Consider the following 17,216-nt stretch of genomic DNA (forward strand, 5'->3'; position numbering starts at 1 on the left):
CTTGGTGATCTTGAGCAAGTCACTTCATGTCTCTGAGCCTCACTTTCCTCATCTCTACATTATAGCTAAAAATACCCATCTCACATAGTTGAGGTGAGGAATAGAAATAATGCCTGATGGAGCTAAGGTACCAGATATTTTCATTTTCATCCCAAAAATGGCCCAGAGCACAGAACTGGTCTTTAAATTAACTGAAGCTGCCCTATTTTAGAGTCATAATAAAAGTTAAGTTCAAACATTTGTGAAAGGTAAAAATGTTACCATCCATATGTTTGTTTAATAGTAGCTCTTAGAATCTTATTAGCTTTGCTATCTTTTATATCACTATAGCATGCTAAATCTTCTAGGGTTAAGTCATATTTAATTAGTTAACTAAGAATAATATACGCTGTTCCTTCAGTCAGGAAAGCACAGGGAATTACTTGTAGTGTTAGCTCGGAAAGAGTCATTCATTGAGGAATGATTGAAAAAGTACTAGTGACCCATTTATAATCCCCATCTTTTTTTAATTTGCTTTCATTCTGTCTTTGAAATGAAATCTTTATCTTGGGTTAGGGGAATAAATATTAATTTTAGAAATCCCTATTGGCCCAGCCCACTCTTTTGTGATTGACGCAATCTTAAAAGTAACTGGAAAGAATATCTGTGTGCTTGTGGCACCCAACATTTAAAAATCATTCAAAATGTGATTGAGAACCATTCTTTCTCCTAAGAGAGTAGACATCTACCTAACAGTCATAACAGAAGCTACCTATTTTTGAGTCTCTGGTTTGTTTTGTGAACTGTGATAGGTACTTTGTGTTATTTTGCTTAATTTGTTCCATACCACCACTTTGTTAGGTAAACAGGAAGTGTTGCCCTTTTGCAGAGGAAAGTAGCCTCGGAGAGATGAAGGAACAGCTCTTGGGGGAGCCTGCTTGTCAATGGGAGGACCGCACCTGCTGCTCTGGATGGTCCAGCTCCCCTCCTCTCCTGCCATGTCTCACAATGGACACTGCTTCTGAAGGAAGCAGGCAACCCTCTGCCTAACAAATTCAGGTCAATCTTCTACATGACAGGAGCTCCTTTGTTAGCTCTCTTCTCCCAGAGTCAAATCTGTTTTTAAAATTTTATTCAGTAAGTAAAAGAGCACTGACGGAGGCCCTCATTTTTGGAAACTCCTTCTTCCTTGAGGACTTTCACCAGCCACATTGGTCTTAAAATTGTTGAGTTTATCTGATTCCAGACTATTCTCCTTCTAAAGCAGTCTTTTTACAAAGACAAAACCCATCAGATCTGTCCACTGCTTGAAACCCTTCTTTGATTTCAGGAAAAGAGTTAAACTCCATGGCCCAGCATGTAAATTTCTTACAAGCTGGGCTCTTTGGACTGCTCTAGTTTCATCTCTACTACTGCCAAAGATCCTCTCTCCACCCATCCCCACCCTCCAAAAAAAAAAAAAAAAAAATCACACAAAGAGACACCCCGCTCTACCCTTACTCTGGGATCCAGTAACCCCGAGCCATTTGTAATTCTTTGTTTCTTTGCCTCTGTAATTTTTGGTTTCCTCCAGACAGAATGTGCTTCCGTTTCATCCAGTTCCTCTTCCTCACTTAGCTGATACTGCAGTCTAGTGGAGATGCCCTTCCTCGGTGCTGCCACGGCCCTTTGCCCACCTGTGTTGCAGCATCATCACGTAGCATTGTGATCCATCCTTTGCAGGTCTCTTCCCCAAGAGACTTAATAGTTCCTTGAGGACAGACAGCACTGTGTCTTGTTCATTTATTTATCCTAGCTGTCTAGGACAGGGCTGGCACACATTTATGCTTACTAAATGTTTGTATGAATGATCCAGCCTTGCAGATTTGGCCTGAAAATCTAACAGGGAAAAAATAGCTTCTGATCCCCCATTTATTCCCTCTCAACTAAGAGTGACCTTAGATAAGGGAGGGTTGCTGTCTTCCTGAGCCTGCCAGGGTTTATTGAGGCTGACTGTACCCACATTAAGGAAAGGTCACTGAAAACCTTATTAGCTCACCATCCTTGCCCTGAACTGAGATCCATGATAAGCATGGCGCAGGAGGAAGAGCATGAGGCTCTGGTGTGACCAGTTTGTTAGAGAGTACAAACTTCCGCTTCATCCAGAAAGCCCATTTTGGAACTGGGTCATCACAGTTACTAAGCTCACTCACAGAAGCAGGAAGGCTGTTGCCTCTTCATTCTATTCTCCCTGACCAATCCACCTCCCTAGCCCTTCGGCAAGACCACTTGGAAGTTGGTAGCCAGTGGGGAATCATACCTGTGGCTGTTTGTTTGTTTTTTAAAGAAAGAAAAGGAGGGGGGATATTTTATTAACAGTTAATAAAATAATACATGTAGACTGTAGAAAGTTTGGAGAATATAGGAAAACACAAAAATTAAAATGAAAAAATCATTCATATATATTATAGAGCCTGCTTTTATATCTAAATATATTGTAAATGTTTTTCCATGTTAAGTATTCTTCTATAGTCTGATTTTAATGAATATATAATATTCCATCATTTTGATAGTTCATAATATATTGTAATCATTCTATTATTGTACATTTAGGTTGCTTTCAAGTATTTTCAATTATGAATAACAGTACTTAACAGGCAACATTTTTTTCTTAAATTTTAAGGCACTGCATGCTCAATACATAAGCTGTAGAAGACATAGAAAAGAATGCAGAAGAAAAAGATTATCTACAATCCCATAATCTAGAAAAACCACTATTAGTTTGTCTTTTCTTCTGGTCTTTCTAGGAGCATATATGATTGCATGTGACACATAGTGGTGTATACCCCTTGTTTTCCCTCCTCCTTCCTCCCTCCCTCCCTCCCTCCCTCCCTCCCTCCTTTTCTTCTTCCCCCTCCCTCCTTTTTCTTCCTCCCTCCCTCCCTCCCTCCCTCCTTTCCTTCTTCCCTCCCTCCCTCCCTCCTTTCCTTCTTCCCTCCTTTTCTTCCCTCCCTCCTTCCCTCCTTTCCCTTTCCCTTTTCCTTTTTGGTGCAGACTCTTGCTGTGTCACTCAGGCTGGAGTACAGTGGCGCGATCTTGGCTCACTGGAACCTCCAACTCTTGGACTCAAGCCATCTTCCCACCTCAGCCTCCTGAGTAGCTGAGGCATACAGGATTACAGTGACTACAGGCAGGCGCCACCACACCCAGCTAACTTTTGTATTTTTTTGTAGAGACAGGGTTTCCCCATGTTGCCCAGGCTGGTCTTGAATTCCTGGGCTCAAGTGACCCACCCACCTTGGCCTCTGAAAGTGCTGGGTTTATAGGCGTGAGCCACCACACCTGGCCATTCTTTTCAACCACTATTATTTTATGGACATTTTCCCATATGATTAAAAATAATCTAAAATATAATTTTCTGTTGCCTGGATTTGCTGTAATCTCTCTAGCCATTCTCTTAGCACATGTTTAGAGAAGTGTGTGTGTGCATGTGTGTGTTGTGCTGTTATAAGTAATAAAAGAACTATCATTTAAAATATATTACCAAAAAAATTGTCACAATATTTAATGCCGGTAAAAACATAGTAAAAATGATTCATGCGTACATTTTTCTGCCCTTCGTTTTAATTTTCTACTTTTTGTAGTAACTCATTAAAAGGCAACTTTCCTGCATTCATTCAATCCTATATGAGTTTATGAATTTACATCAGAGGCCAGGTGCAGTGGCTCACACCTTTAATCTCAGTACTTTGGGAGGCCAAGGCAGGTGGATCACTTGAGGTCAAAAGTTCGAGACCAGCCTGGCCAATATGATGAAACCCCGTCTTTACTAAAAATACGCAATTTAGCTGGGCATGGTGGCATGCACCTGTAATCCCAGCTACTTGGGAGGCTGAGGTGGGAGGATCGCTTGAAGCTGGAAGGTGGAGGTTGCAGTGAGCCGAGATCACGCCACTGCACTCCAGCCTAGGCGACAGAGCAAGACTCTGTCTCGGAAAAAATAAAAAAGAATTTACATCAGAGAAACGTATTTCTGCCAGGAGGTTTGCTGACTGAGCATCTTTTCTCTAAAATTTAGTTTTTAGGGTTTCTGTTTTGAAAATTATAAATACAGCCTTAATTTGAGGGAGTTTTTTTTAACAACAAATTAGGGTTTTGTAACATTATGGACTGCTTTTCATGGCTTATAGTAAAGCAGTGCCATCTGTACAAAGGTTATTTTAAAAATCGGGAGTGGCTGAGGGTAAGAGTTCCATCAGGGTCGCAACAGAGAGTGACCAGTGGCATTTTATGTTGTAGCTTTGGGTGCCTTGTCGTGGATTCCCAGCTCTTCAGCCTCCTCGTGTTTGGGGCCCTCTGTTCTGTTGAAAGGTTCATTTGAGAAACCTGCCTATTTCATGCTGTGGCTGCTGGGTGGTTTGGGTACAGAAGGAATGCGCATCATACCTCTTTTCAGGGCGGCCCAACCATTACTTACCACATTTTCCAAGCTCTGCGCCTGTTGCCTCTATCAGATCATTCCTGATGCCATGATGACTTCTCGCACAAATCTAAACCAGGGACCAACTTTAGTGGAAGTTATGCCATGTTCCACTCTCTACTCAGTGCCTGACTTATATATATTAGGCAATGAATGAGTGAATGAATGCTGTCTATAACACAAATGAGCTTAATTATTATCTCATTTTGACAACACCTAATCAAATGTAAACTATAATCACTGTGTAACATACACTTTACTGAAACCATTCCCAGGGATTTTTTTCCAGAAAAGTACTTACTAGTATAGGAAGTCACACAGAACTGGATTCGACCCTCATCTACTTTGTGGCTGTGTGACTGTGAGCAAGTTAGCTTTTCTGGGTGTCAGTTTTGCCATTCAGTATCTGGGGATATAATGGTACCCTATCTAGAATTACAATGAGTAAATAAGCAAAGGCATGTAATGCTCCTGGCATTTGGTAAATTCCTGAATAAATGGTCTCCACTACTATTAAAATATTTACCACTCTACTTCTAATACTTTGATCGGTTTGGTGCACAGCAGTCAATGTGCTTGCACCTAGGTGGATCTTGTAGTTGTAGTTGAATAGATTCAGTCCTCTTCAGGATTGCTGGGCTTCCATGTAATTAATTGTGTACAGATAATTTTGCTTCCCTCAGCCTGACCCAGGTCTGCTGCAAAATTAGCCGTGAAGCTTTTCCTCAGAATAGGAGAATCTGGTGGGCCAGACAGAATCCCATGGCAGAGTGAAGCAAGAAGAAGGGCTGCTTGCCTTGCACAAATTCTTGCTTTACTCTCTCTAAAAACCCCTTGGTTTCATTTTCAGAAACATTTTGGGAAAAACTTCTCGGTGAAAGAGTTGCTTCGTCACTAAAGGTAACTTGAGAGCAGACCAGTTTCCCGTCTGTCTTTGTTGCCAGCTCTCTAGTTGAAAGGTTCTGCTTCGTACCCGAAGGAGGCTTTGAACATCAGCTGTCTGGAACAATCTCTGGCCTTATCGCTTATTTTAATGTTCCTTGCACAGGGTCATTCTTGGATGTGGTGCTCTGGGCAATCTCACCCCAGAATGCTTCCCTTCCTTTATTTAACCTCTGACCTGTGGAAACAAGAGTTAATCAAGAGTTCTAAAGTAGCTAAGAGGAAGGGGAAGTGTTTGGTTACAAATTAAATATGAACAAGTCATAAGTCATAAATCCCCAGTAGTGCCACCAGTTGTGTGTCTCAAGTTGCATATGGTACGGAGTGTTTGGGTTATAAATTCAAGTTCAGAGCTCTCTGATTGCTTGGGGGTAGGTGCGAGGTTCATTTTATTTTGGGCTAAAACTCTGCCTCCTAAAACATTATTTTTATTGGACTAGCTTCATTCATATCCTACTTTCTCTATGTGCCCGTCTCTCCTTCTTCCTTTCTTTACCTGCCTGCCTGCTTGTGTTGATTGGTGTGCTGTTCTGTGAATTGAGACAGAACTGCTTCCCTGAAAGAAGTTAAGCATATGGAAAAAGTTGCCAAGGAAAGGCATTGAAGCATAGAGCGTAAATGGGTTTAAGAGACAGCCAGACACTTTTATAGAGAGATTTGCGATTGAATGATATAACATTCAAGCAGAGATCTGGGGTGGAAATGAACTTAAATGAGTACTATTTGTGGAAAGCTGATGCCCTGTCTAATCTAGCATTTCCTTAATTGTCACCATAAGCATACATTTAAAGCTTTATACTTTAAATTAAAAAAGGCAACACAGTCTGTTTAAGAATCTAAGACATAGGCCATAGTTTTTCTAGAAAAAGTTCTTAAAAATATGCATTTAGGGTATAGCAGAGGCACTGGGTCTTGACACGAAACACTGGAAACTTAAAATACTCTTCTGCTGTGTTTGATTAAAACATTTTAAATTGAGCTATTTATATTTGTGTTTCTGAATATAACATGTACACTAATTCCTGAAGCAATAAAGAGCTGACACATGACTAGTGTCCCTGGAGCTGGCAAAGTAAGAAAACACGCTGAATTGTTGGGAGGCAGCCAGAGTTAGATTGCTCAGAACACTTGGAGCCGAGGGGCTTTTGGAGGCAAGCTTTCCTTTATCTTATCAAGCACTACAGTGAGAACCACAAGGTAAGGATTTTATATCCTAATCTCAGGATTTATCATTGTATGTGATCATACTACTATTGTACTGTTTAGAGCAGGTCAGACTTAGAAATCATGCTGGACTGGTTTTGTGTCTGATCTGTGGTTTTAGTAGCTGTGTCATCTTAGGGAAATTACTTCACTTCTCTACGACTCAATTTTCTCATCTGTAAAATGGGATAATTCATCTCACAGAGTTATGAAGAGTAATATTTCAAAGCACCTAACACTTGATACATAGTTTACCCCCTTACTGCATTAGCTTCTACTCTCTAGCCCTGAAATGAGGTTAATATCAAATGGCATCTGACTGGGATCATTGATTTTTTTGTCTATTACTGCAAGTAGGACAGGGCTCCTCGTGTAGCCATTTCTTCCTTTTGTTGTATTTTTTTTTTTTTTTTCTAGTAGAGACAGTGTATTTCCTAGGCTATGAAAGCTCCAGTAGGGTGGGCCTTAGTTAGAACCTCACTAACCCATTACATTATATTACAGTAGTAATTTAAACCATAAAATAAGATACTCTGAATGGGGAAAGTCTTGCAGGTGTGTGAATACAGGAGTAGGCAGCATCATAAACTCTCCTAGGAAAATGATGAAAGGCCTATGTGCTCACCCTGCCTGGGCTCAATGGAAAATATTGAGAATTACACTGAATTGTCAGTGCAGGTGCCATTATTCCAAAGATCTCATGTTACCAACACTTCACCGGTGATAACAGAAAAGTGCCTCTGTGCTTTCCTCCTGAGCAATCTCCTTCAATCAAAGTAATACTCTCATAGAAAAGAAGATGACAAAGCCACTCTCTAAAAGCAACAATTATTGAATGCCCATCAAGAAAGAAAAGAGCCTTGTTTCCAAAATCAAATCCAAGTGTATGTTTGGGTAGATTTATATAAGCACAGATGTTTTATGGGAGTTTTTGGTGTTTCTTTATAATGCAAATTAATATTTCTACTCATTCAGTACATATATTTTCCTGCATAGATATAATAGGTATCACAATGAGACATTAATTATGGACATAAATCAGAGATTCTTGAGCTTAACTAAATATCGTAATCAATTTACAGTTTGAGATTAGCAGCTGTGAGCAAAGCAGAATGCCCAGACTGGGTGAGACTGGCTTAGAGCTCCCAAAGAGGATTGTGTTTTTCTCTTATTGAGGTTCCTTTGACTTTTGATGTTATCAGAGAGTACGGTATTATCAGGGTGAAACAAATTGTACTCAGTTTCAGGCACTGTGATAGGTGCATTTACATATGTTTCAGCCTCAAAAGAACCATGTGAGGGTAGATATTATATCCCCATTTCACATGTAGGGAAGGAAGAGCATGGCTCAGGCCACAGCCAGTAAGTAACAGAGCTGGTACTCAAACCCAGGTGGGTCTCCTGACTTTGCAGTCAGTGTCAAGCTGATCAGTGAGGTGTCACTTCCTCTTGGAAGACTTTCCAGAATCTCTTCTGTGTTCCCTTTGTGAACCTCTATCAAAGCACTGACCCAGTGCTGCTGACATCTGCCAGTGTGTCTGCTTCCCTCTTTAGACTGTGAGCTCCCCAGATACTGAGACATGGGCCTTATTCCCCCATGTACCTAGCAGAGGGCCAGGCATATACTGGTGGGTCTTAATAAGCATGGGAAAATATGTGGGTAGATGCCATTGATGGAACATTTGAAAAATGAATCATCTAGAAATGTGTGATGTTTGGACTGGAAACATCTCAGTTTTAAATTCTGTAAAAATGTTCATTGAAGCTAAATGTGGTTATCTCAGGAAGATGAGGTGTGCTTTTCCCTTAGGGAGGAACCACATATAACCTTGGTGCTAAGGTTGTGGTTTGAGAATCATAGACCAGCACACATGAGTGATTTCTGTTGTGCTTAAAGGTGGGAATGCTTGCTGGCTGAGTATAATAGGGGAGAAGATGTGTCTTACAGAAGGCAGTGCAGTTGGGCTCTGGGGTCTTTCCTCCTTCTCACCTCGAGTTAGGAGGGAGAGGGAAAGGAATGAGAAGTATAGGAGTGGAAGAGCTCATGTGAAAGCTTTTCTCTTTGGTGAGTTTGGAGAGAAGAGTGTCTTCTGAAGAGAGGGACAGAAGAGGAAAAATGTTTGGAGCAGACTGGAGGGGGTGGGCAACAGGAGGCCTGTTGCACTACAGATTAGAGGATTCTTGAACAATTTTAAGGGTTCACGTGTGCTTGAAAAATTAGGTTTTCAGATGATTGTAATCAGCCTGGTTTTGTGAACTTTTTCCATAGCAATTGAAATGGGAACAAAAAGAGTAGATGGTGGGGTTTACTTGTGTTGAGGAGATGGGCAAAGGGCAAGAAATCTTGTTTGTAAGTATTCGTTGATCTACTTTGAATAATCATTTGCTCTATACTCGTTATTTATCCCAGACTCCAGCAGGACATTTGCAGGAATTGTTTTTTAAAAACCAGGTCATTTTCCAAACCCAAATGCTGCCTGCTAAATTTGGATCCCCACATCCCGACTAGAGTTGGTTGACTGTTACTCTGTAGCTCTAGTGGTAATTAATGGCCTTAATAGAACCTATAGAGATGAGTTACGTCTGTCAAGGGAAGCTATGATTTATTGAATGTCTCACATGTGCCAGGAATAATTAGGGGTTAAATAGTCAATACACAGTCACCGTCCTTGATCTCATGGAGTTGACACCAATGGAGAAGACAGGCAAACAAGCATGTATTATAAACGATGGGGAGTTTTAATGTCTAGTAAGCCCAGGAGGTCTTCATATTCTGGGGATAAAATGCATCAATTTAAATGGGGACCAAAAGCTCATAGTAAAAATGAGGAAAAGGTTAGGATTTTATCTAGAAAAAGTATAAAAAAGTATAAATTTACCTCAACAAACTCTGTCTCTTAATTCCAACAATGCAGTAATTCTTAGAAAGAATAACGCATCAAGTATTGTGGGGAGAGGAGGTTATAATTTTTCTGACTTAATAACAGTTCATAGTTGACTTTCACAGCATAATCATAAAAGGAGTCATTTTTTTCCAAAAGTATTTGAGGACTTCAGTTTCCCAAAGGTCTCTTTTATCCTTTCATATTGAAATCATTTTCTTTTGATGTGACTGTTGTGTTACTATCCTTGTTTTTCTTGATTTTTCTCTTCATGTCTTGTTAAGTGGTCTAATACAGCCAGGTCTTCATTTGTCAGTGACTTTGCCTCAACTCTGAGCAGGTATCCAGCATGTCCAACATGGGCTTCATAAAATCCAGTCTCCTTTGCAAGAGTTGTAGTTTTACTTTATGGCAAATTTGCATTTTATTATAGATGTTTGGCTGAGATACAGACAGAGGAGCAGGGATAGATGCTAGGTGAAACTGAAAGGGTGGATAGGGGACGTATTGTCTGGAAACTGGAAGGGTGGAGAAGGGTCATGTTGTTTGAAGCAGTCACATTGTTGGTGAGTATTTTCCTCTTATAAGAGCTTCTGTTTTCCTGCCCATTCTGGTTGACCACATGGTATGAGGAATTTCTGTAGAATTCTGGAGGAGCCTCTGACCCAGACACCAGGAATCAAAGAGAGATTCCCAAAGCTGAGATTGCCAAGGGGGACAGGAAGCGTGTTCTGGATTGGTGGCTGTCATGTCCATCAGGTACATTAGCAGGTGGTGTATATCTTTTCATAGAGGAGGAAACTGAGTTTTGGGAAGACCGCTTTCTCGAGGTGTCACATCTAGAAAGGAGCAGAACTAAGATTCAAACTCGGGGTTACCAGACTCAAGCCAGTGTTCTCCCCAGCATGTGCCATGCTGCTCTGCTTTTTAACATTGGGGAGGAGGTTTTTTTGTTTTGTTTTGTTTTGTTTTAATAGGAAGGCTTTAAATATTGAGTGCTGAATGGTCTTAACCAAGGGATGCTTTGCCATTGGAAACACGTTGGCAAAATCTGCTGACAGAAAGAAAGGGATACCTCTCCTCAGGTATTCAACATGGAATGTCAGGAGCTCCTCAGACAGTAGCAAGTCACCAAAAGCAACTGAAAGACCCTGTGTCATGTTACTTTTAAACTCATCAGTCCCGACATGAACACAAGCAGCTCTGCCGCAAGTCTTCCCCCGGGAGGCACTGCTTCATTGTATCATCTATTCTAATGGTGCCTGAGTGTTAAATCCTAAAATTTTATTGCAAATTACTTTTATTTTTATTTCTCTTTTATAGGAGAGCCAGAGCATTATTTTGGTTTTGTCAATGACTAGATTACATTAAGATTTTGTTTTTAGGATAGCAAAGTAGATGCTGGTTCTGATAAGGCTGAAATCCACTGGGCTCTGCTGAGGTCAAGATAAGGGGAAAGAATTACTTCCCACCTGGTTCTAAAGCCATCGCTCATGCGCTTTCTTCTGCCTGTCATGCAGATTTTGTCAGTGGAAGCCCCTCCTCACTGGCTTTCGTGTCCTGTTGATATGTCCTGATCATGTGTTGAGCACTGCTATTTTTTTTTTTTTTTTCCCTAACCCAACACAGCATTTCCCAGCCCCAGCCCTGGAATCACACTTTTTTTTTCAAGGAGCCCAGGTTCCTATTACTGGAGAATAGTATTTAGAAACCAATATCTGGGCACTAAGTGTGCTCATTATAATTGGGATATCTCTGCTTCCAGGCCCTCTCAGTGACTAAAACTAGAGAAGGTATATATGTACATAGATTTGTATTTCTATTTATTTTATCTCTCTCTACTTTCCTACCTACCTACTGAACATCATGATGCCCCACAGTTACATTCAGTTCCAGTTTGACACCGTGGGGTTCATTCTCATTCTTTCCCTAACTGGATTTGTAACTCTCTTCTGATAGTAAGACACCTGGTTCCCATTATATATTTACCAGCTTGGTCAGTCTTGATCTGTTCCTTGTTTGTAACCAGTGGCCCTCTGCTGCAGCCCCCTTCCTACACAGCGCCACCCTCCTCACCCTGTTTTTACAGTAGCATGTGCTACTGTTTGAACTGTGGCACCTTAGGCAGAGCTGCTGCTGCCCCTTCCTATCATGGACAGCATTCTCAACCACATGGACTCTGCCTCGCCTCCCTCCCCTCCCCCGACCCCCACTTTGGTGGAAGCCGTCCCACCCCTCAGGCTCTGACATCCCACATTGAACTGCCTTCCAGATGTTCTTTGTACTCTTCTGGGTTCTAATACCATTGCTGGTCAGGCCCTCCACTCCACATAGATGCTGTCTTTATCCCATGCCAGGTCTAACCCCTCCTTGCCCCCTTGAGTCATGAAACTCCAAGTCAGGCCTCCCCCATGAGACTCCCTCCTCATCCTGCTCAGACGCTGACTTTCCCTTACTAGGCCCCTCACTCTGCTTGGGCCCCAGCACACTATGCCCGATGACCCCTCAGTGGGACACCCTTCTCCTCCCACTTGGACTCTAACACCAGGTTGCCCCTTCGGGAGGACAGCCTCCTCTCCTCACCTGAGTCTGATGTCCTGCTGTGGACCAGCATTCTCCCAGGTGGTTGCTGCCTTCCTCGACTTGGTCAGCCTCTCCCACCATCCCTGCCCCCTGCTCTCTTCCATACCTACCTTGCCTGGTCCCATCTCATAGCTTTGAACTGAACTAGTAGAAAGAGGTGTCGGAGAGCTCTTAACATTTTTTAATGGTTTTCTGTTTTAATACTTAAAGAAGTGGAATCCCTTTATATTCATGCTGAACTTACACAAGGCCAGTCATCCACGTGTACACAAACTCACCAGTTGGAGTGATCATCATCCCAAGTGGAGTGAGATTAGAAAAGGGAGTCCTCTGCTCTCAGTTCAGCTCAAGAGCCAGCAGCTCACCCGGTCGACAGATTTAGATGCAGGATGCTGTCATTCAGCCTGACCCCACAACTCAGGTTAACTACTTTGTGTTTACACAGACCATGTCCGCCATATTTCGAGGTAATTTAAGGGCTTTTTCAGGGTGATTTTGACTATGGGCTGTTGCTGCCATAAGTGCTGTCTTTAGAACCTGCCCTTGCCCTCCTTACAAGGGCCGGTGGGACCCCGGATCGGGAAGGCAGTGGGTGGAGGAAACTTCTCAAGTTTAAAACTTATTACCTCCTATGAAACACAAGCCTCTCCATTTGACTCTCAGGCCTGGGAGTGAGGGCACAGCCTGGGACAGAGTTACCTGAGCCACAGTGGGTGAGAAGGGAGAGAAGTCGGGATCCAGGCAGGTGCCTGGGGAGCAGGCTGTTCCTTTTCGCTTTTCTCTGTCTTCTGATTGGGTCATGATGATGCTCCATGATCATCTTCTACATCAGTCCAAAAGCCTAAACTAAATAAAGCACTTGGGAAGGACTTCCAGCTCCTTCCACCCAAACTGTTACTCTGTTGTGGGTGTGTCTCTTTCTGATGAGGACCATAGCTTTCTTGAGTGCAGGAGGACCCTTTGTGCCACAGCCTTGGACAGAGCCCACCATAGTCCCAACTGTGGTACTCCGCAGTGGGGACTCAAGCCGTCACACAAAGGCAGCAGGCAGAGGCGGACCACGGATGGTCGCACCCCGTTAGATGTCCAAGGTGGTGCAGTGTACTAGAGTGTTTGTTTCTGTCTTTGGGCTGGGAAGGATTGTTTATTCAATGATGACAGACACACGCAGACTGGAGTGCAGGGTCCCTGCAGCCTCACCTGCAGCCTAGCAGGCCGCGCAAGCTGTTGTGGCGGCTCTAATGAAGCAGGACAGGAAACGCCGCTGGATAGAGCTCCGCTGTGAACCCTGGCCTCCCAACAGGGGAAAACAGGGGCCCTTTGAAGAAGAAGACAGCTGGGTTTCGGTTTCAAAACCTTAACACTGCCATCACTAGATATTCATCTGTGAGTGTACAGGGGACAACATGTGGGGAACAGTTGTGTCCGGTCAGGCCAAAGGGAGAAAGAAATGGCTGATTTCCAGGGTAACTGCAAAACTTCTTGTGGCCAGTGGTTCTGCTTAGCACAGCCAAAAAGAATTGACTTGGTGAGGCTGAGGCTGAGGCTGAGTGTGAGAACCAGGGTGCCGTCTATAGTAGGCTAGGAGCTCCTTCCCACGTCACCTCCTTCATCCTCACAGCAGGTGACAACGCGGAGGCTGGAGCTTCTGTGCCCAAGCCACATTGGTCAGTTGAACCTACTCATCCAAAACTACTTCGATGGATTCTGTAGTCCTAAACTGTCAGAGCACCCAGCCTGCCCCATATCACTTCACCAAATATTTCTAAAATGATTCCATTTTTCTCTTGTTTACTTGAAGTCACAGTTTTCTTGCAAGATTCTATTTCCCCTTCTTGCTTTTTCCCCAATGCCTCCTGACTTTCAGTGGCTGGATTTAACTAGTGGTATTTTGCTTTCAGGAAAAAAAAATTTGTAATCCTTGGTCAAATTTGTTTACTGAGTCGTCTAATGTGTGCAAGAGTTTTCTTCTGAGGGGATTTCTCGTTCATACTATAATGGCTTTTAACTCGGCCGAGGTTTATTTAACAGAATAGGAAAGGAGAAACTTATCTGCTCCCTAATCCCTCTTGAATGTTTACATTACTCTGCCAAAGTAAATGCTGTGCAAAGTGGCAGCAGTCATTTGCTATGTAATAGTCAATATGCAGCTGCCAGGGCTGATTGAAACATATTAACATAAGTGATAATACTGTCATAGAAGTGAAAAGTTAAGTTGCTTATCAGTGTATTTTGATAAGCTACTTAAATTTTACAGTAGCATGTGCTGGCTTTAGACAGACGTTAATGACAGAGGACTGTGCACTTTATCTGTTCTCTTTGTTGCCTCTCACTTCATTTATTACCCTCAGTGGCGCAGCCGGTAATCTGTACAGGGTGCTGATTCCCCTCTCCCTGGCAGGATATCACATCTGTGCGCTACCTCGTGTCCATATCTGTCGGTATTGGACTCTGTTAGCGCAGCAGGGCAGACATGACCAGGCCGGCAAGCGCTTGGTACAACCTTCTTCTCGGTTGCTGTTAGATGTAGCTTTGGAAAATTTCCTTCTAGAGAACAAAGCCATTGAAAGTAAGTGGCAAAACTGCTTGGGGGTGTGGATACTTTTCAACAATTCCATAGGATGCGTGCACCCTTGCCGTCAGTCTTTGTCTGGTTTTATTTGCTCAGTAAACGCTGAGCACTGACGGTGTGCCAGGTGCCATTCTTGGCACCGGAAAGACAAAGTGAAGAAAGATAGGCCCCTTCCTCTCTGTTTGCATGTGGTCTGTTGAGAAAACAGACATGCCATTGAGGACTGCATCATGTGGGGAATGTTCTGAGAGCAGCATTCTCATGACCAGGGCAGCACAGAAAAGAGAGAATTAGGGCACATGAAGTGGGGGTGGGGAGGGGGTGAGGGACAGTTAGGAGGATGAGTAGAAATCAGCTAGACTAGACCCACAGAGGTCGGGGAGAAAAGGGCCCAGTGTATGTAAGCCCAGGCAGGCTCAAAGATACCAGGACGTTGCGGAGTGAGAGGAGTGAGGGGAGCATATCTATGGGGAAGTAGACAGAGGACAACCAGAAAAGTGGGCAAGGGCCTGGCAGTAAAGAGCCCCAGAAGTCCATCCTAACAAATGTGGACTGGATCCTGGAGTGACGGGCATCATTGCAGCAATTAAGTACAATGTGCGATGGAGATTTGCATTTTAGAAAAACCATTCTAAGAGCCGTGGCCAGGTGGCTCACGCCTATAATCCCAGCAGTTTGGGAGGCCGAGGCAGGCAGATCACCTGAGTTCAGGAGTTCGAGACCAGCCTGGCCAGTATGGTGAAACCCCGTCTCTATTAAAAATACAAAAATTAGCCAGGCATGGTGGCGCACACCTGTAGTCCCAGCTACTCAGAAGGCTGAGGCAGGAGAATCACTTGAACCAGGGAGGCAGGGGTTGCAGTGAGCCGAGATCATGCCACTGCACTCCGGCCTGGGTGTCAGAGTGAGACTCCATCTCAAAAAAACAAACAAACAAACAAACAAAAAACAAGCCACACAGAGTGGACCACAGGACTGAGGTCAGCAGCCAGTCTGCTCTGAGTGAAGGGGAGCAATGGCCAGGACCTGGTGGAGGGCAGTGGGGATGGGGAAGTGGAACTCATCTTGAAGTAGATAGAGAGATGGTGTGTGATGGGTAGAATGTCTGTTGCAGCAACATGGATGGCTTTGGGCTCATGGGGGCATTGGGACCCTTTGCACATGCCTGCAGTGGGAATGCTGTGTGTGTGTCAGTGTGTGTGTGTCTGTGTCTGTCCCATCATGAGAAACTGAATAGAAGCTTTCCTGGAAAGGGTGGGTGTGCTGGGAGAGGCCAGGGGACTTCTCAGAGATGGTGCCTGATTGTGGAGTCAGCTTTGAATTTCTTCTCTGTGAACTGTTCTAGCTCTGAGGCATGGGAATAATTTATAATGGACATTTAATCCTCTGCCTTGCACAGGCAATTTTTTAAACTCTCAGAAATAATTAGCATTTCGCCAGTTTGTGTTTCCACCAGTCTGTGACAGGAAGACTCTTCAGGATGTAGAGCAAAACTGAAATGTATCAGTCTTGAATTAGAACCTGGTTAAAGTTTTTGACCTGCATACTAATATTTCATGTGTTTCCTCTTCTTCCTCCAGCTATCTCCCCTGGTTCGAGGTATTTTATAAGCTGCTTAACATCCTGGCAGATTACACGACAAAAAGACAGGTATTTACCTTTTTAAAATAATTCTTTTAAACGAATAAGCTTTAATTTTATGATGAAAAAGTAAAACATGCCTTATATTTTACCAAAAAAGTGATGCATGCCCATTATAGAAAGTTTGGGAAATTCAGAAAATAATAGGAAGGAAAAGAAAATCACTTTTAATTTGCCCCACTCCCTTCCCTAAAATAAATATTCCTAGCATTTTGGGTTGTTTTCTTTTTTAAGTTTTTCTTTGCATTAAAGAAATGATAAATAGACCCTTAACGTTCACAGAGTTAATGTTCAATTTCTAATATTCCCAAGCAGCCCGGAAAGTTTGTGACGTGTATTAAATTATAATTTTGCTGAGGCACATGTTTGAATTGCTCATGTCATGCTGCAGATCTGGGGTTTGCAAGTAAAACACTTAACCGGCAAGTGACCTACCCAGCTGTCCTGAGTTCCCATTTCAATAAAGCTTTGTGCTGCTTTTACAGTAACTTTTGTAGGGGTCTGAAAATTACGTTAAAAATTCGTCTGTACCTTGCTGTACTTTTGGAAGAAGTGGTAAGGTAAGGTGTCTTCCATGGATGTCAAAGGCCAATTGGACCTTTATGTAGATTTTTGTAGCCCACGTTTTCAGATACCATTATAATGAGCATGCCTCCCACACTATTAAAAATGTTATAAATATTTTTCATGGCTGCATAGCATTTTGTCATGTACCTTGATTTACCAAAGCATTTTCCTATTATTGGAAATTGTTAATTGTTTGGGATTTTTCTACTGTTATGAGAAGTGTAACCATTCGCATCTGTGAGGGTAAAGCATTTTCTTCATTTTGGATTGTTTCCTTAAAAGGAGAATCCCAGATGGGCCACTGTAAGATCAGTGGACATAAACATTTTTAAAACATTTGTCAAACTGCTTTCCAAAATAATTCTGCTGTTTTCTTAAAGGATACCCT

The 17,216-nt window shown here is 42.7% G+C and overlaps 1 protein-coding gene across 20 annotated transcripts in view; it reads left to right on the forward strand.

Annotated features, from left to right (window-relative positions):
* DENND1A (DENN domain containing 1A) overlaps positions 1-17,216 on the forward strand; it is a 542,971-nt gene that overhangs the window by 230,797 nt on the left and 294,958 nt on the right. For all 20 annotated transcript variants that reach the window (XR_010148858.1, XM_009457264.5, XM_054659070.2 and 17 more), the window contains one exon: positions 16,201-16,270. Coding sequence is in view for 18 of the 20 variants with exons in the window: in XM_009457264.5 (XP_009455539.1) it covers positions 16,201-16,270 (70 nt within the window). In the remaining 2 variants the exon portion in view is untranslated. The remainder of the gene's footprint in view (positions 1-16,200; positions 16,271-17,216) is intronic.

Source organism: Pan troglodytes, chromosome 11 (genome assembly GCF_028858775.2).
Source record: "Pan troglodytes isolate AG18354 chromosome 11, NHGRI_mPanTro3-v2.0_pri, whole genome shotgun sequence".
Classification (NCBI taxonomy): Eukaryota; Metazoa; Chordata; class Mammalia; order Primates; family Hominidae; genus Pan; species Pan troglodytes.